This window comes from Falco punctatus (genome assembly GCF_963210335.1).
Source record: "Falco punctatus genome assembly, chromosome: 1".
In the NCBI taxonomy this organism is placed as follows: domain Eukaryota; kingdom Metazoa; phylum Chordata; class Aves; order Falconiformes; family Falconidae; genus Falco; species Falco punctatus.
The window spans coordinates 76,057,066-76,078,250 of NC_137580.1; the positions used below are offsets into that span (position 1 = coordinate 76,057,066).

General features: G+C 42.2%; 1 protein-coding gene across 1 annotated transcript in view; it reads right to left on the reverse strand.

Moving 5' to 3' along the window:
- TNKS (tankyrase) overlaps positions 1-20,494 on the reverse strand; it is a 139,799-nt gene extending 119,305 nt beyond the window's left edge. The window contains exons 1-2 of the mRNA XM_080385347.1: positions 19,720-20,494; positions 8,194-8,418 (exon numbers count right to left, since the gene is read on the reverse strand). Of these exons, the coding sequence (XP_080241473.1) occupies positions 8,194-8,418; positions 19,720-20,218 (724 nt within the window). The 5' untranslated portion in view covers positions 20,219-20,494. The remainder of the gene's footprint in view (positions 1-8,193; positions 8,419-19,719) is intronic.
- Between the last annotated feature and the right edge of the window lie 691 nt (positions 20,495-21,185).

Below are 21,185 nucleotides of genomic sequence, written 5' to 3' on the forward strand. Positions count from 1 at the left end.
AATCAGAGATTTCAGCCTTCCCTAGAAAGGAATAGCTTTGTCCAAGCAGCATGGTGCATTCATATAAACGTGGAAAAATGATGTATTACTCGAACGTGGGAGTCTGTGTTCATCATGAGCCCTAGCTGCATGGAAACTGACGACCAGACAGCGCTTGCTTCTTGTTCTGTACTTTCACTAGGCTTCTATCACCCATAGTTCTTTTCGTATACTTGTTTTACACTGTGGAAAGACCAAGTCATTAAGAGACACCTTCCTTTGCTCACATTACATGACAAATATTTAATTGCCTGCACATTTTTACAAGCAAGACCTTTATATCCTGTAGTAATACGTTAATCAATGTTCTCCAACTAGGCTAAGAAAACAGCCAAGAACTCTTCTAGAATTGGCCCCACTCATTCATGCCTAACAGCTACACATGATTGTTTTTAAACCAGGGATGAATTGCATTAAGACCATATGGTTGCTCTGAGAAGCTAAAACCAGATATTGCTACAGCAATCAGAAGCATAGTCCCATAAGATTAAATATTCCTGCAAGGTATTTAGAAAGCCACTGTAAACTGGGATTGGACATCTGAAAGTAGTTTCAGTGTCTGTTCCATTACTCAGTTCTGGATAATATACAACTTCCTCTTCCCCTCCCTCTCAATTTGCTAATAGTTAACGTCAGTACTTCTGAAAACCTTACTTCCCAGAAATGCCCTACAGCAGGTTTTCCAACAGTGTCTTGCTTACTCTTGTACCACCTCCTTTGCTGCAAATAACCAGACTCTGATTTAAACAACACTTTTAAAGAAACATCAAAAAACAAATGACACTTTTCTTATCCTCCACAAATCCTCCTATGCCAAGCAGCCCAACAAGGCAAAAAGACCAGTTTTCTTGAAACCTGAATTTTAGGAAAGAAGAGACAGAACTGGAAAAAAGTCTGAAGCCCACAGATGCATTGTAACATACTGTCAATACATTCCAAACCTAACAGAAAGACCAAGGGCTTCCAAAATACAGTGTATGAAACCCCAGACAAGGCAACCCTTCTCAGCCTATTTTCATGAAGTTGAATGTCAATCAACTTTTAGCAATACCAATACCATAATATAAACAATAGCCTTCAGAACTGTAAGCAACACAGTAACGTGACAGGTTTTACAAGCCTGCAACACCCCTGGTTCCAGATATGAAAACAAGAAGTCATTTTATTGGCATACTTATATTTAACACTGCATACAAGTCTTCCTCACCTGAAGTAAGGCTCATTTTCGCTTGATTTCTACAAAGCATCCGCCTCCGTGCTATCAAGTTTAGTGTTGATTTTGCTTCTGAAGAGGATTTAACCTCAGGATTAATCCAGCTCAATGCTTGGTCCTCTCCCAAAACCGCTGTGGCAGGGCACTTTGACCTTGCCTCAATGACCCACTCATTTCAAGGCTCCTGGCACTCCCCGACCTTTGCCAGGCACACATGGGTAACTGACACCACTCTCAGCCATCTTCTTCATAAAGCATCGATCACAGCTACATGTGCACAGATACAAAATGCCAACAGAAAGGATTCCCTGGAGCCCTCACAGCTAACAACCGCATCTTATTTTGGTAGCTTTTCCCATAAAAGTAGCTCCTGTAGACTGCAGGACATTAACACACCTGTCTGCACATAGTTCTGAAGAGGTATCCTTCATATACAAGAAGTGATCATCAACCTCCCTCCTGTCCTTCTGCCAAAGCCCACCAGAGAGGACGGCAATTGTATATGCCACATAGAGTGCCCCAAACCATTTGCCATAGTCCCCTTTGACAAAAGCCCCCACGTCTTGCACAACAGTCCATTCTAACTATGACAAGAGTATTACAATGCCTCCAAATTACCGGTGTATGATTTCAACTATGGATTCCTCCACCACCACCAGCTCGCAGAAAGAAGGCCATATTCTCAGCTCCCTTTCAATAAGGGGAGTCTGAACTACAGATTTATGGGAAATGCAGTTAAGATTCAGCCCAAGGAGCTCTCATTTCTGTGAAGAGCATTAACGTTTAGAAGCTGACACAGCTTAAACAAGTGGTTAGAAGACATGAAACATTTAAAACCACGAAAAAGTACTCCAGCAAGAAAGCAAAAGCATTCTTCCACTCAACCTAAAACATGGGGTTTTTTATCCTATGGTTGCTATCACACAAGGTTCATTTGAGAAAGACCTCATGAAGGACAAGGAGACAAGCATATTGGGATTTTGAGCCACTATGTACGCACAAGACTTAAAATCATTTGCTACTCAAAGAAACAAGGTTCCACACGCATGCTATCATTCACAGAGCAGAAACAGACCAGAATAATTCATAACCTGAACAGTCTGATGAGCCTAGCTCCACAATAAACAAACTGGCTTTGATCAGTTAGTATCTAAGTAATAAATACTAATAACAGCCAAGATTTCTCTTGCATTATCTGGACAAATAATAGATGCTGTTAATGAGGACTGCTTGGCCTTAAGCATGTCAAATCATGAGGTACCTTTGCCCTGTATGTCAACATTAACTACAACCAATAGGCAGGATAGCTCCCTCATTGTAGGAATTAACTTATGTCCTCCTAATGGAGCAAAACTCATGTTTCTGGTATACAAGGACAGGTTCTTTACACAGTCCTGCAGCTTAAAATTTTAAATACAAGTCACTGTCTTTCCACTGCACACTGAGCAGTCAGTACAAGTAGTACTTCAACTCTGTAGTTCAAAAGTCAAAGCAGGAATATTAACAATATTCAAGAACCTTATGATATAAACAGCACCAATAATTACACTTTTTACACAAAGTATTTGGAAGTACTCACTTGAAAGCATTTTCCAGTGATTTTGCAAGCCTCTGAACATCAGATTCCTGGGACACCTCTGTGAATCTAAGCTTCCCTCTAAAACACCAGTTCTCCAAGAGAATCTTTGGAAATTCATTACTCCTCTCCAACAAACAACAGGCATAACCAGCTCTCAATGCACCTCAATTACCAATATCCCCCTCTAACTTCTTAAAAAGCTACTATTCTTCTTACAAGCTTCTTCAGTCCAGTAGCTAAATCTATAATCCTTGTAATAATTTTTCAGTTAAGATGCTAAAGCTTCTCCCCTCAACGCCACCCCCAAAAATAACTGGCTACTGAACAATTTTGCTCTTTGATAGCACTTTCTGAAAATTTCTAAAAAGATATAAATCACAGGTAATAAAATCAGACATAGCTTTAACTTTTAAAGAGTAATTTTAACAAACTTTTATGATTTAGTACAGTGTTGAAGGGAGCTTTTCAGTAGCTAGAATTTTTTATTTCCCTAAAATTACTGAAGTACCCTGTATACTCAGAGCCATAAATCATGGCATCACCATAGAAGATGCTCATGGTTTGCATATTTGTGAAGGCTGCCCTCAAAAGCCAAGCAGGTGTATGACACCCGAGATCACTTTTAGGCTACCAACCCTGTAATTCTCACAACAGCTAACTGGAAAACCACCCGAAAGGGTTGGAAAAAAAAGAGCACAAGAAACTCTGCAGGAACAGCTACAGCCTCTGCAGAAACACACACAGTGGAGGACAAAGCAAGCCCAGACAGACTGCGTAAGCACAGCTTCTCTAACCTTACTTTTAGCCTAGTTTTTTTTAAATAAAAAAGCTAAACAGCTGTGTGTTGCACACACACAGTTCTAAAGCAACTGTTAACCACCCAGGAAATACCTTGGAGCTACTCCTATGCAGTGCTCAGCAACCACAAAACCAAAACAGAAAGAACATTAATTTACCATTTAAGTCTACTACACTCAGTTTTGATGTCTGTACCCCCCATACCAACCCCTCATCCTTAACAACAAAAAAACCCACAACACACAAACAAAAAAACCCTGCAAACAAACAAAAAGACTACGTTTTTCAACAACATTTGAAGAAAAGAGAGAAGCCTATAGAATCACAAAGAACATGCAGAGTGCAAATAGAAATTATTGTTGATTATTTCTCACAGAAATCCTGAATGACTTACAGTAAAAGCCATCAAGAATAACATTTTAAAGAAAACAAAGGATTGTTTTCTTCCTGCAAGACTATTAAACTGTAAAATTCTCTTATTACAGACCAATTTCAAAGCCAAAAGGATACCAGCATTTAAGAAGTGATTAGATCTATCTTTCAAGAACTTTGTATACCAATGGCTATGAAACACAGTCCAGATGCAGCCTCTACTTTATCAAGTTCCTAAACTGCCAACTGCCATGACAAACCAGGATACACTCAAACCATGCATAGTCTCTGAGCATCTGCTACAAGTCATTGTTGGAGAATGGAGAGCTAAGTGGATCTTTGGTCTGACCACAGTATAGACTTAGTGATGAAGAAATACATCACCCTTTCTCCCCAGTCCAACTTGCAGAACAGTCATTACCCTGACGTTGCAGCGTTCCTCCAAACACACTTTGCAGAGTTCACCATTCATTCATTATTCCATGAGCCAATGCGACACTAAGGCACAAACCCCATTTTTTGATTAGCACTAGAAGCAGTCCAGACACTGAAAATCCATCTACGTGACAGATAAAAGCAATCCTAGAAGCCATAAATACCGGAGAACACTAACTAACAATTGGTTTTAAAACTTCAATACATTTAGTGCAAAAATTGATTATATATATAGCAAACAATCCTTTCAAGTGGATTTTATTACTTAGCAACTAAACAAATCTGTAGTGGCTAAATATATTGTAAGAGATGGCCAGCAAATCAGCTGAGCACTGCTTATCATCCTTCAAGATCTCCTACACTTCTAGAACCAGGACACAAAAACAACTGCCACATAAAAGAGCCACAGTCCATATTCCTCCCAAACTCAGCACATTTGCATTATCTACCTTTAAGTTCCTACACTGTCCTATCGCTGTTAATATGCGACCAGTAAAACACAAGAACAAGAAACAGCACCAGTCATTTGCTGTCTTACAGTATGGAGCAGAAGTTTATGCACAGTCTGATGAGTTTTCATCTGTCTATGTACACTTCTTATTTCCACATAAGCTTCCCAGTGGCAGGGTTTGTACCCATTAGTCTGAACTCAGCTGTAGAGCTGCGCACTCACAGTGCTTTTAGCAGAGACACAACAGCATTCTATAGCTGCAGTGCAATCACTGCCTAGCTTCTGCTGGTCTTCCCACTCTGCTTCAATGCCCTGAGTTTTCCTCTGAAAAACCATTATTCACAAAAGTGCTGCATCTCCGCACTCTGTTCAATTATCACTTTGTCCCATTTTGACCTGTAAAGCAGCCAAAAGAACAGCATTCCATGCTAGATATCATAAAGAAAAGATGCAGACTGAGGTGGCACAAAAGAAGGGAAGGAAAAAAGATAAATTGGAAAATTCTCTCCCATTCCATCATTTGGAAGAAGGTGCCAAGAACTGGTAGCCAAAAGTGATGCTAGATGACTCATTCCTACACAGTCTATTGCTTTTCAGACAGTTATCTAAATTAGGCAATAAATCCTAGGTTATGCCAGGATTTCCAGAAACTGTTCTTCAATTAATGTTTTTTTAAAAAGCATGTCTTGCTTGTTTAAAAAGGAACATTCTAAGAATCTGATACTTTCCCCCCCCCCCCCAGACTAATTTCTTCCATCATATCTGCTGTAACAGTCTACACTTAAGGTGTAAATAGCAGTATTGTACACTATATTCCCAGAAAGCTATTCAACTACTCCTAGTCAGAATTCATGCCGTAAGTACTCACTGTTCCTTATTTCTGTTTATGCGTTCTTCAAAAAACTTTGAGATAAAAGCTGAAGACCTTAATCTAAAAACTATATATAAAACCATTGACAAGAAATGGGAACTTGCCAAAGACAGCAAAACATGTTAGCCCACTCGATAAAAATGGCAAACTCTCTGTAAACAAGAAATAATAGACTTACTTGTCTATACTTATGTCCTAGCAGTTTTATGGAATCAACTAAATCCCAAAGAAGCATCACACTACAGTACATATTTAATCTAGTGACCGGTGACATTGCCTTCAGTAATAACGCTCAAATCAAATATCTGACTGAAATATGATATACATGGATATCCATAACTAAACTGAGCACAACAGCAATGTGCTTGCTGGTTTAATATAAAAAAAATTTTTACAAAAATTCCCAGGCTCCAACCTGCCTGCAAGTAGCATCATAAAGAGAACTGCATCTAGACCTGCAGCCTTGCTCAGTGCTTCCAAGGAACCCTACAACTACAGAGGACAGCTGAAAAGATTTGGGATTTGATCAGTACTCAGAGCTGCCTATTTTTTATATATACATCATTCCCTTAGTCTAACAATTTAGTCACAGATCTAATCTGTGCATGGAACACAGAATGAAGTTCTGTCTAATACAAGCCTTAAATTTGACTCTATACTTCCTTTCACAAAGCCCACAACTTCTTGCTGCATTAGAGTACACCTTTAAAGGTATCATCCATTCTTTGATTGTGGAAATTAGGTTTAAATTATCTCAAATTACTGCCAGCATTATAACATCAAAATTGGGGTACCACATAACCTACCACCTTGATCTAACCTGTTCAATCGCATTCAAGGAGAACCACAGTTTTCAGACAGACCACCCAAAACGACACCATCCATACCACACCGCCAAAATCTAAAATATTCTGCTGCAACCATCTTTCATCCTATCACCTATGACCACAAAAGGTATGCTGCTGCACCCCCCCCCCCTGCTTTAGAACAACGTTTTAAAAGACTGAGCAAAACCGATCTTTTCCAAAGCAAACAAACCCAGTCCTCCTTTATAGGTCACTTCTCAGCCTCTTACTGTTAAACTCCTATTTAATTTGTATTTTCAGTCAGCAGTTCCCAAAGCCAGGCAGACTTCAGCACTGAACAGACCAAAGTAATTACTTCCTTTAAGTCACATACAAAACCCCAGTTACTGACTGGAATTAAGCTTACTTGTCCATTCACCATTGTCACAACAGGCTGTTGTTGGCAACTACTATATCAATGGATCCCTTCCCACAGTACTGCTATATAGTCAACTATACTCAGTTAACTTCTGTAGAATACTCTCCATACGTTTTACCTCACACGCAGAGATGAAATTAGTGAATACAGCACATCCCTCGTAAAAAGAAAAAATACACTGAAAAATTGTATTTTGGTGTTTCTTCCAATTTTCTTTCCCTCAGTTTTTTGTGGTTTTTTAAGTCATTACATAAGTATTGCAATAAAGCTAATGCAAGAACTTCTCCTATAAGTTTTCTGGCAAAGAAAGCTGTAATTTTATGTAAGAAGTCTTTCAGCAAATAGACATTATAAGAAATTCTGAAATTTGTGTCTTATCTGGATAACATACAGAACAAATCTTATGTTCATAATCTTAGCTGCTGTTCCTATAAATCAAACTTTCCTTTCCATGTTTGACAAAAAACACAATGTTGAGCAGACCATTTTATTCAAGTTAGGAGATGTGAGAAGAACCAGAATTGATAAGTAAGTTCAAGGAACTGATATGAGTGTAAAAAAAATAAAAATAGAAGTTCCCATTTAGAAAAAAGTAACACTAACTACACTGAGAAAAAAACATAAAAGTTAAAGACACCCGGACTGAAAAGCTCTTTGTATGTTCTAGACACATTTAAAATGACTGAAGTGTTCAATTTCATTTGAAATTGCTTTGGCTCCATTCTACAATACACACACTGAAGATACACCCACTGTGAACAACCATGTTCTGTAACTTGTATGGGAAAGCTCCAAAGGACTATTAAGATGTTTTCCCATACTGTATAGAATGAAAGGTTAACCATCTTCCTAACCAACCTAAGACAACATATCAGCCCAAAAAGCAAAGACTTTACCTAGTAAATCTAGTCTTCTTGGGAGCATCCAAGACAAACTTCCATATTCAGATTTTGAATTCTGTAATTTAATGGGCGAGACTTCACCCAACCTCCCCAGGTTAGTTTTTCAGATCCAAGTTCAGCAAAGCTTTTATTATTACAGATCATAAAAAACAGTCTTAAATGACTATCACTACACCTATCTGCTAGTTTGAAAGAAGTTAGCTTTTAAGAACAAGCAATATCTTTAGTCTCAAGTCCAGCACATTAACAACTGCAATTGCACAAAACATATCCGGTAAAGTTTCAATATAAGAAGCGACAGACACTTACCAATACACACATCTATCTTGCCCTTGATAGCAGCTTCATGCAAAGGAGTGTAGTTCCAGTTGTCTCTAGCATTTGGGTCTGCCCCTTGACACAGTAACAGACTAACCACTTCAGCATGACCAAAAGAGCAGGCGTTGTGAAGGGGTATCAGCCCTCCATCGTCACGAGCATGAACGTTGGCTCCTGTCTGCAGCAAGTGCTCTACAACATCCTTCCTTCCAAAACCTGTAAGAAAACATATTTCTGTTCATTTGTCTGGTAAAAACAACATGATTTAATATTTAAAACTTTTCACTTATTCCAATGTACAGACTTCAAATGCTATTAGTCACGTCCCTCTTCCACTGCTTAGTTCATGTCACCATAAAATGAGACTATATTCACCTGCTCAAACAACAGTTAGAAGATTCACGTACAGTCACGACAGAGGTGAGCAGTGCTGTATTATAATTAGCCTGACTGGCTGCCACTGTTTCATGAAGAAGTTCTGCAAAAGACTTCCTTTTTTTTTTTTCCAAGAAAAACTTATTACGAATTTTAAATTTTTGAAATTTAAATGAATCTTAAACATTAAGTATAATCTGCACATACCTAAAGCAAACATCTTACATGCTACCTCTTGATATAGGTCTTCATCTTGGAGAAGACATCATACTAATAAACACTGAAGGACACTGTCAGTGGTCAAGCAGAACAACCTTATCTCAATCCAAACTACATTCTTGCTCTTTACAAGGATCCTGATTACCTCCAACTGACAAACTGATAGACTAAGTCACAGATAAGCAGAACTGAGACCTCAGCTGGAAAATAATGCCTCGGGAAGGTCTCAGCCTACAAACACAGCCTCTGTTACAGCCAGGGAAAATGTCACCATAAAGCCAGCATCATTAAACTAATACGCTTCAAAATCCTGCGTCAGCATGCCAGGCCCTAATACCTTTAGCTTGTTGTCCACAATGAACCCTGAAAGGTTTTAGTGCCCAAATGTACCTCCTATTGCTCCAAATACCTTACAGCAGTCTCCAAAATTTGACTGTGCACCCTATCAATAAAAAAATCTTTGAGCATGCACCCCCAAATATATGTTTAAGTCATATACATGCACTACTATCTAGATTATAAAGCTACACAAAAATAGAAATTTAAAAAGTCTAAGATAAAAGATGAAATAAACACTGTTTTAACATTTATTAATGGTACAAAACATATTTTATTCCTGCAGCCCAATGAAATATTTCGTACACCACTTCGGAGACCACTTCCTTAGAGGACAGGAACAGAAATCAGGCTTAAGAGGGACAGTTTGAAGTAAACCACAAGTGTTCATTTTTGTACAAGGTTGCATCTCAAAGGTTGGGTTGCATTTCTTAGAAACCTCAGGGTTAAAGGCAGTTATCACTAGAGGTTTTAAGAGACTGTCACTTCAAGTTATTATGTCTTCTGGTAATCATGGATACCAGCTAGCTTAGGTATGAAGAATTCCACGTATATGAACTATGTTTATCAAACAGCTGAATTAAATGCTGCAGCAAGTGAAATCCAATCACAGTTCTAATTCTCAGCTTATAGATTGTTATTAACTCCACAGATCAAGGATCAAAAACATAACTAAAGACATTATTTCCCCTCTAGAAGGCAAATATAAAGCTCAAGGGAAGCAACAAAGACACACACTGTCAGCTCTCCTCCAGGTGATCATGTAACTTAGCTGCAGCAAAATGCTGCTGAAACAGTGACAGATGTGGTTCTCAAAGTCTGCACCCTCTACGGAGGGCAACAACTCACACACAAAAGACTTCTCACACCTCAAAGTTTTACCCGAGAGTTACAGTCCCTGGACAGGACCTTCATTTCAATGAATTAAGCCCCCTTTCTGCCAGAGTAGTGCACTACTTACAGCTATGCAGACTTACAGCATCAAATTAACATGCTTTTCCCAGACAGCCCGTACAGTGAGATCTCTAAGCCAGACCTAGCACCGTTCATCCACACCAGCCTATCCAATTAAGGCTAATGTACTAACTTGACATCCAGCTTTCAGTCAAGCTGCAGGCTAGTGTTCTGCAGGAATTTACACTGTCTCCTCAGTGGAGTCCTTAAACACCTTTTCTTGAACAACTTAAGTTTTCTAGAAACCAACTGATGCTATAGTTAAGGCAGGCAGGGCCAAAACAAAAAGCCCCTTCATCAAGGCTTACCATGGTCTGAGAGTTTGGATGACAGTTTAACAATATCTTTATTTCTGGCTGAAGTAGTATTCTTCTATGAGACACAAGCAAGCAGGTGGAAGAACAAGCAGGTGGAGGAACATGAGACTGTAGCAGCTCACACCTAGGTTAATCCTGTACGGTAACACAGCTCAAGGGCTCCAGTTACCAACTACAGCCTGGTTCCTTTTGGATAGCTGTAAGGATTCCCCCATCCCCACTGCACAGAGCATTCACTGCTTGCAGCACAGATGCTGGCCCGCTACAAATTACAAGTTAGTGTACTGAACAGGTACCAAAGTGGGTTTTCTTTAATACATGGGGCTAAACAGCAGTTCAGCAGCTGCTCCACAAGCTGCCGAGTCATACCAGCTGCAGGAAGGGGCCCCCAGCCAGACTGGCACCCCACTCAGCAGTCCAGTTCTAGTCCATCACTGCAGATGAGTCAACGCTTTCTGGTACATTATATACTGATCAGTTCACATTAGAGATTACACTACAGAAATGGAAGTGTGCAAATCAAAACTGGTATTAAGAGTGACACTCATTTGTCATGACAAAACTGCTACCAAAACACACATGTTTATTAACTGAACTGTCAGCAAGGCCACTGCTACTGTAAATCACTGCAGCTTCCAGCATGAAAACAGATTTGTCTGTCTCCTTACGGAAGAGTCCAAGAACATCACCTGTAAGTCTTCAAATAGAAAATGACAGCTTAAATGGGTACAACAGCAAAGAAAGGGTATCTGGTCCCACAGCAAAGCTAACAGGCCTGCGGCACAAATACTAAGAAGTAAGCCCTCAAGGTTCCCACGTTTATATTGTTCATTTGACTGACAAAGGAAAATTGAGCAAAACAAGAATTAGAAAAGGACGCTTTCAACTAAACAGTAGATCAACAGATTTCATTAGCCTTTAGTTTTTATAGACGAAGCTACTAAAAACAGCGCTTAAACTTCATCATGCTTCACATGTACATCTCGTCTCTCAAGGAAAGACAACCTGACAGTGACTGAAACCTCAGGTTCCTTTTCAAATTATCCAGTCTTGTGATTTTCAGGACTACACACATACTTCAAGGTATTGCTGGATGTGAGGTCATTGAAACAGGTATCTTTAGAAATGCCAGCCATAAATATTTAACAGTTTTTGGTGAATTAGCTTTTCTGGTCAGTCCTCAAAAAGCACAATTGCAGTTACTGTGATTTTATCCCACCAGACCACCCATCTTCCAGAGAAAAAGTAACCAATTATGGGAACGGCTTCCCCCACCACCACACCTGTAAGAACTTGAATTGACAAAGTGCCAGAAAGTTTTTTAAATCATCACACAACCCAATCTGACAAAGCAGTTGTAATTACTGAAACTCCAGCAGTGTCACCTTTTGTAAAGAACAGACACATGTTAAGCCATTTGTGACAGATGAATCACATATAATTCAGTTTAATCTGAAGAAACTGATGTGATGCCATTTAAGCTGACTTTAAAAATCCTACTCTTGTATATTTCCAGTACAACTTTAATTTACAAAGTTTAAGGAAGAGTTCCCAAGAAAGAGCCTGTAACCAAAGACCCCAAAAGACAATCAAATAGAAGGTTCCTACAGAAAATATCTGAACCCAAGGTAACTACGGAGGAATGCAACATGTAATGGCCCAGTATGCGAGCTTGCTTTGATGAGATTCACCTGCCAGCTTCCAAAGCATGCTCATGGGCAGAGTCCCTTACAAGCTTGGGCTTTACACAAGTAAAATGCACAAGCTTTGCCCTCATTTTAGCTTCTTTATGCAATTTATAAGTTTCAGGCAAGTCACAGTACCTCAGAGAACATACTGTAGAGGAGTGAAAGGAAGCAGTAATCCCATTACAAAAAGGCAGTAGCAAGAGAATGCCTGAAATGTAAGGGTGAAACATTTATCAGTCAGACCAAAGAAAAGGCAAAAATTCAGACTGACAGGCTCTTCATTTCTCCAGTCATCTCACAGAAACAACTCAAGACTAAGGCTTGGCAAAAGCCAGGAGATGGACACAGTTATGATAGCTTTACATAAATCAAAAGACAGGCAGTCAATTCAGAAAAAAATCCCACTTAACTAGTTCTTTGCCAATGACGTATTCTTGCCTTTTTCCAATTTATACCTGTCACTTTAGGCTGAAAGTGAGAAGAAAGACTCTAGGTAGCAAACTGGCAGCCTGACAAGACAGTACACAGAGACACCACCAAATGCTTACTACTACTGCCAAGACCGCCTGTCCTACTCCCCGCTCACATCCTGCTCCCAGCCCACAAGCTTGTCCGTCCCATCTCTTCTTGTGGCCTTGAGTCTAATTAACAAGAGGCAACAGGGTGAGCAGACTAAGTGACTGATGAGAAAGCAATGCAAGGAAAGCAACAGGAGCATCAGTGGATACCCTCTGTTACGTGCTCCAGTTAAGAGCTTCCACGTTAAACCTGCGTTCAGTTAGCCACAGACTTTCACACAGTAACAGTTTACAATTACTAACACTCCCAGAAGTCACATAATTCATTGCTCAATTTCAAGACTCATTCTCAGAAAATTTGGTAAAAAAACCCCCACCAAATAAATATATGGAGTTCCCACTAGAACTGGAAAAATGTTTTACCCTGTGAACGTAATACATCAAGCGGTCAGTTTGATCAGCTTAAGTACAGCTGTACGGTTCTAACTGCTGCCCAGTTAATGTCACTTGATCACAACATAGCATGAACTCCAACTTCTGCCAACTCCAACTTCTGCAAGGCTACTGTTAGGTGTAGAGTCTAATTTATCACATGGAGACTTCCAACTCACTAGGCGTTTTTCTGCCTCCTTCCACTTGCTTGCTCTTAAGAACACATTGACTCCAAAAGGAGTTAAATTTTACAAAAGCATATAATCACAGCTTAAGCACACCTGCAGGTATTACCCTGATCTTAGACAAGGCAGCAAAGATGCTCTTATTAAATGTAATCCACTTGTTAGGGCACTAAACATAGCTTATGATAATACAAGCCCTTGAAGTAGAGAAGCACATGTCTTAGAGACACACAACCTTTTGAAAATGTTTTAAACTGTAGGCAAAGGATGGAAGAAGAAAGAAAGCTAAGTCACTGTACATCTCTTTGCTTTAGTACTGCACATTCTGGGACCAGGTTTTTCCCCAAGACAGGTCTTCCAAAAGCTACCAGCACTTCCCCCACTTCACTAGGCAGAACACAGTTGAACTGGGTGATTTAACTAAATAAACTGAAGATCCTTCAAGCTGGGAAAACGGACACCTGGCTCAGTATTACTGAAGAGATGAGATTTTGCATGTATATCCTCTTGTAAACTCCTTCAAAGGAATTTAAATGGGAAGGAGATAGAATCCATTGCACAAAGTACTGCAAGGCCACCAGAGAGAAGTAGTTAGCATTCACAAAGAAAGCATGCTGAAACTTCCTAGAAAGCCATACACTTGTGACAATAACAGAGTTCACGTACTATAAACGCTACAAAAAGAAAGAATTCCAAAGTCAAGGCCAGTAGTTTATCAATTCATCTTGTTACATAAAAAAAGCCTGCATTTTGCAGTCTGGTAGCCTGTAAGGCTGTCAGGGTGTTTCTTCATTCACTACGCAATCAGCACTCTTCATTCTATCCATGAATCCAGCAGAAAATTGTTATTATCCCTGCTTTAAGTTGCACAAGGCACAATTAATCAGTAACTTAGCATTCTTGAACTACTCCAACTCATTTTGTTGCAATTGTCCAATGTATCCTGGTCATAGAAGAGACAGCTTTATAAACAACCCTTTGAGTAAGCCCAGACATCTCAAGCAAGGCTCTCCAGAACCATTTAAGCTAACTTACACCACAGGTGGAGTGGTTGATTCAGATGTCTCTGCATAGAGTGGAAGCGTGTAATAAGTTACCAACTACTTCTTCCCATTTCCTGGCTTTCCCTGAAGGAACATTCAGTAGCTAGTTATGTTGGTTCTCCCGTCTCAGTTCCTTATCTCGCTTACACATGTTGATGCAGCTTGCATTTTTATGATTAACAGCTTAATACTTGACAAATAAACTTGACCGTCTCTCTTCTTAAACTCTGACCACTGACTGTTTTCCTAGCCAAGTGAAATCGCTTTGCCTTCAGGATTGAAGTTGTGTACTCCATAAATTTTCAAAAGAATAATTATATATGTGTAGCCTTCATAAAAAATTTGTCTTCCAACAGTTATTACTAATGATATCCAAAGCATGCTTACAGAAAATGACTTTCCCCAAACAGCTTTTGACCATTACTATAGACCCAAGCAGAAAGAAAACAAGGAGTATCACTGACGTTCTAACAAGTCACCTTAAATCAGGTTTCTCCAAGCCTGAGTGTGGGCTAATACCAAGAGCACTTCACCCTGTGATCCTGACTTCATGTCTTCCAAAAGCCACTCTGAAACCTCTGCCTCACCTCTTCCTCAGTACAGAAGTGGGCATTAAGCTACAGTTAGCAGTTACTACTAGTACACTCCATACCCCTGGGTTAAACCTAGAAGGAGTAACTGTAAAGCTACAAGAATGCATTGCCTAAGAACTTGGGCTAGCTCCATAATCAAAAAAACAAGTTAAACTTAATGGGTGTCAAACTGGAAAAGCTTATGACTGTGGTTATACAAAGAAATCGGCTAGGACTCAGCTTATTTCTATCAGGTCCATCTACCCAGTAATTTTTGAAAGAGGTGCTATTACTAATGACTTACCAGCAACGACTGGGCCTAAAAACACATGAATCTATGTATCAGCAGCAAATACATACACATCCTTCTGTAAGACTAGACCCTGTTTCAGAAGGGAAGCAGCAAATCTATTACCAAGCTGGTGCTTGTAAGTTGTAGCTAGCTCTGGGAAAAAGCTGGGATTTCAGACAAAAGGTCGCAACAGTCCTTCCCATCTAGGAATATTAAAGGTCAAAAAGTTTTGGAAAGCCAACCTTGGTATGCAAGTACTATAAGTGGAAGATGAACATAAAAAAAAAAAAAAAAAGCCATTCAAGTATCACTGCCAACATGCTTCAAACATGATGGACCAATACAGGCACACAAACACCACCACCACCCCCCACAACCACATCATGATTAACAGGAAAAATACGTAGGCTGACACACACACCCCCACAAAGTATACCTAAGATGTGATAAGCTATCCCATAGACTGAAATCATCCAACCATTAAAAAAATAGTCAGTCAATAGCATACCCCAAAGAGGGGAAAAAGAAAAATAATCTACCTTTCACAGGCAGAACAATCAATGCATTTGGTTATGCTGGCAAAAAAGGTGCTTTGTCAACTATGTGACAACATCGCCACATGCAGAACTATCAAGCCAATTTACATGAACAGACAGCACAGGCATAACAAAATTTTTCAACTAGTGAATGACTTACAATACAGTAAAGACATTCATAATCTGGTGTGGTGAAATCAACAATGACAATTAAGATCTTTCCCAAAGAAAAGAGGTAACACATCTTTAGATTGAAGGAGTGTAGTGGCAAGGTAAAGGAGTGGAATAGTTTCTCTGTTTCAGTGCAGTCTGAAAAAGAAAAGCATTAGCAGAACACAGGATATTCCAGCGAAAACAGTGGGAAATACAGGAGGAAGCAAATTACTTTTAATACAAGTTACAGTCCAGTTTTTTAGTGAACTCCTTACTACAGGATGAGCTTCTACTAACATGTAGAAACTGTGTCTTGCTCAAATAGTTGCTGAGCCACAGGAACTGCAGGAAGAGTACTCTGAAATTATACAATAAAAGGGCAAGTGTGTAACTCTTTCCTAAACATTTGCTTTTTGCCACCAGTACAGATAAAACCTAGACCCAAACACATCTTTGTTTGTGCCTAGCACGGTTGCCTTTTCAGTTTGTTGGTGGTTTTTTTTAGTTATAAACAAGCTAGTTTTCATTGAAAAAAAAAAATGAATGCAAAAGCTATGAATACATTAATACTGCCACTTAATTTCTTTTTTGTATTTTAGTCAATGACTCTGAAGTCTTCAGAATCTGCTTCTTGGGTGCTGCTGGACAATATCCAAAGCCTGCACTGCTACCAAAGACCCAAATATCCTGCAATCCCCACAGCAGCTGAGAAACCACTGAGTTTTTCTCTTTCCAGTTATGTGTACCTCTATAGATGAATCCCTCAAAATCACTTGCAAAGGAAAAGCTGAACACCACGCACCCTGAAAGACATTCAGAATTTCAAGAGATGCTCTGCTAGAATAACAGTCCAGTTTGAGGATAAAAGAAAAACGATCCTTTGTTCAGTATCTTCCTGCTTGCAAGAGAAGTCTCTATCACCCTGATACGGGCTCAGTATTAATCTTGGCTTTATTAATAGCTAACCAAAGCAGGTCAGATTTATTCAACGTACTAGATGACATTTCAACACAGAGTTGAAGTACTGATTCCCCTTCATTCAGATCAACTGACAATTCAAACATCTCAGATAAAAAAAGATCTGGATAACACTGTTGCTTCAACTTGATATGGTTGTGCACATTTTATGTGGAAGTGGATAACAGACAGATGACTGCAATTTCTAGAAACAGATTTAGAACTATCTCCAGCTTTTTCAATAATTGATTACAGAGATTTCAGTTCTTACCTTATCCCCAGCTTACATATGTGCTGAGGATTCCGAATGCCCTCAGAAGTCACTCCTTTTATCCTCCTTCTGCCATTAGAAAGGAGATAAAGGTGATCTTGAAACTAGAAACCTCAAAAAGCTTAAGGAAACATAAACCTAGTACTTTTTACAAGAAACTAGAACTAGGAAAATTGTACTTCTCCGTTACAGTAAAAGTAACTTAACTGCCTGGCATTGCTGCCAAAAAAAAACACCAAACCAACTCCCCCAAAAAAGAGACACCTGCAAAACCCAGGCTGAGCTAGGGAGAAGTCAAGTACCGGGGCCCAGAGGGGGAAAGTGGGGTGCAGAAACCCAGCTATCCAAAACTGGGAAATGAAGAAATTAGAAGAATTCCTCTATCACAGATCACAAGGTCAGAAGTAGAACTCTCCCTCTTGTCATTTAAGAGTTCCGCTTCAAGAGGTTTGAAAAGAGCAGTTTAAAACACTGTATATTGCACTCTCCAACTCCCGTTCCCCTTGTGAAGGCCATACTATTCATGCTTAGGTATGACATGTAAAACGTGAGCTATTACCCGTAACACAACTTCGTGTACGTAGCAGACTCCTATGCTCATAAGCAAACAAGTTTTATTTCTCCTTTTACCCACAAAGGAGAAGGAGATCAAGTCAACATACTACATCACTAGCAGATACACACTGCCTAAGATCAGTTGCATTCAAACAACGTGCCTTTTTTTTTTTTTTTTTTTTGGATTACAGGCCTCTCCAAAATGCAAGACCCCAAGACCTCTCTCTAATAAGAAATCCACCTAGTGCTATTATATGTCAAGTTACATGACCTACTGCAGTGATTTGAGACCGAGTACATACAGTAGCTAAGGAAAATCCTTAAATCTAGAAAAATAGATATAGGAATTTGTTAGGCACAAGAACTTCACCTGCTGTTTTCCTCATGCTACAAGAAAGCATCCTCCATTGCTATTACAGTAACATCACATTGACACTATCAACTTTCAAAGCCTTAAGTAAATTTTGTCCATTTCTTCTCTAACCAAAGTAGAACTTACGACCGCAGCTTCAGCACTAGTTTGTACTAGCACTGAAGTTACAACGTGAGATATCAGAGTTTAAGGGGAACATCAAGGTCTAATTTTGCATCTGAATCCAAAGCAAGCACAGCAGACTTAAGATGAACCTTCCAAGACATTCAGAACTTCGTGCATGCACATGCATTTGTACCAGCATTATGTTCCACAGTTCACTAAAATCAAATCCATCTCCATACCCCAGAAGTTCACTATGCTTTAAAGCCCGCTTGCATTAGGTGATGCTTTACTGGTAGAGCTCAGGGATCAGAGAAGAATGAAAAGGAAACCGCTCAGGGCCAAAATTTCACTTAGGTGAAATGCCACTTGTTCTTTGAAAATTAAAACAAACCCAGTACAGTCTCAGAGAGTATCATCTGACTGATAAATTGAACACCACTATTCAGAGTTCCAGGCAACATGGTGACATAAAACATTCATTTTTATTATCAATTTCAACACAGTGCTTTAGAGCCACACTCCAACACTTAAATACTGACCGCTCAATACAGTCTCATTAATTACCTTAATTTATGTGTACTAGTGCACCACTTAAAGCTCAAACAAGTGCCCTTTACTACATAAGGACTGGTCCCGTAACACTGTGGCGTATGTCACAAAGTCCTCAGCCTGACCACAGACCTAACAATTGTGCAAGTCCTCAGTTAGGGCTGATGATTTAAAACATCTTCGTTTTACTCTTACGAGCTTCACGTACCCTGCACACCCAGTGAAGACCACAACCTGTACAAAATACTCTCTTTATGGACTACTCTTAACCTGTAGCAGCTATACTTGGCTAGAAGGTAACATTTACTTCCAGCTAACGTAAACTGTTGGACTTCGATGTTAACTGCTTTTATGACACTATTTCTGATCGCAATGACATCTCTTCTCTGCACTAAGAAGCATATTCTCTCCTGGATATATCTGTAACTTCTGGTAAGTTCAGTGGTTCCACTTCACCTCTTTCCCCAGTCCACTCACAACCACAAGAGATGCAGAGATCAATCAGCAGCTACACACACCCCTCCCCCCAAAAAAAGTTACAAAGTACAAGGCATCGGCTTTGATTCCTATCAAGTCTACACGCACCACAGGGGTCCCTGACTTTCAAGGGCTACTACAATACAGGTGAAATCCTTAACTTCAAGCCAGCTCTGTCCCGATTGCGTTTCTCACTTCCTAAGCACACATGCACAAGTACGCTGCAGCCCACGAGTCAAATACAGAGAAAACCGCCCATACATCTCCCTTACGCCTCCAGGATCTCCTCTCCCACTTGCTTCACCCAAAGGAAGGATCTTCTGTCATTTTATGAGGGGGGAAAAAAGGAGACTTAGCAGCTGTCCCCCCACAACCTGCAGCAAAAGGCCGCCAGGGAAGCGGGCTCACAAGCCTCCTCTCAGCTTAGGCTCGAGTTCTCCCGACCCACCGAGGTGCTGGAGGGCCGCTCCCCGAAGCCAGGGAAGCTACTCCTGGGGAGCCAGGCGGGGAGCTGTACCCTCCCTGTCCCGACGCACTCGCTGTCACTTGCCCTCGCCGGGAACAGGAGGCCGGACCTGACCCGGCCCCTCCCCGGTCCCGGGGCACCCACCGGCGGCGAAGTGGAGCGGCGTGGACTTGCGGCCCGCCATGTCCTTGGCGTTCACGTTGCCCGTGTCCACCAGGCGCTTCACGCGCGTCACGTCCCCATTGCGGCAGGCCTCCAGCAGCTCGCGGAAGGCCCCGCTCGCCGCGCCCGGGCCCGCCGCCTCGGGACTCTCCGCCGTCGGGCTCGACGCGACCGACGACGATGCGGACGAAGAGGAGGAGGAGCTGCTGGAGCTGCTGCCCGAGCCCGGCGGGGGACCCGGGGCGGCGGCGCCCGCACCCTCCGAGCACTCCAGGGCCGGAGGCCGCTCCACGTCGGGGGGAGCCTCGCCTTCGGGGCCGGCCAGGCTGTGGCGCTGCGCGGCAGGGGCGAGGTCGGCCGGTGCCAGGCTGGGGCTGCGCGGCGGCGAGGCGGCGGCCGGTGGCGAGGCAGGCCCGGGCGGCGGCGGCGGGTGGTGATGGTGGTGATGGTGGTGGTGCTGGGAGCGACGCGGCGCCGCCATCTTCGCGCTCCGCCGCCACCCCCCCTCTCGGCCCCCGTCACTGCGGCAACGGCGGCAACCCCCGCCCACACTTCCGCCCGCACCCGGCCAATCCCAACGCGCGAGGCGCGGACGTGACGACACCGGCGGGGCGGGGCGGGGTGGGGCGGACGGGGGCGCGGCCTCACCGAGACGCGCCCCACGGCGGGGCAGCGGCTCGTGCCTGCCCCCTGGGGGCCGTCACTGCGGCCCTCGCCGGCACGGGGCGGGGAATTGGGCGGGGCACGGGGCAGGGAATGGGATGGGGAATGGGGCGGGGAATTGGGCGGGGCACGGGGCGGGGAATGGGATGGGAATGGGGCGGGGCGAGGGGCGGGGCGGGAACTGAAAATCCGCCGCGACTGCCGGTTCTGGGAGAGAGGCGTCCTGGGCTGGGCCAGCTGGGCCCTGGAGCCTCGGCTCCCCCGGAGGTCTGGTCCCCCCGGAGTGCCCTGTTGCCGCCGGGAAGCGGCGGTGGGGCAGCCCTCTTCCGCCTCCGCGCACGGCGGGTGGCACAAACCGGGCGTGCCCGCGGTCGTTGAGCTCTCGGCCTGGAGATCCAGCGCTTGCCCAGGCGCTCACCACCCCTGCAGCCTCGCCAGCCGGCAGTAGCGTGGTTTCATTCCAGTACAGCTCCTTTCCCAAAGCTCAAAAACGATGGAGCAAGACTGGCGGGAGAGCAAGGTGGTGGAGAAGCCTAAATCACGTCTGGCGGTTGTTTGACAGTTTCGGGGAGGAAAGCAGCTTTGACTCAGACTCCATTCTCCCGTGTAAGGCAGCCACGAGAAGAGAAGGCTGCTTCCATGAAGTGGGGGATGCTCCTTCCGCATCAGAAATAACAAAGTGCGGAGGAACAGGAGGCGGAAGGGCAGCAAGGAGGGGAGTGGCTGTCAGGGCTGGGGGTAAGAAAGAGAAACCCAGGGATGCCAGGGACCGAAACAGCCCCATA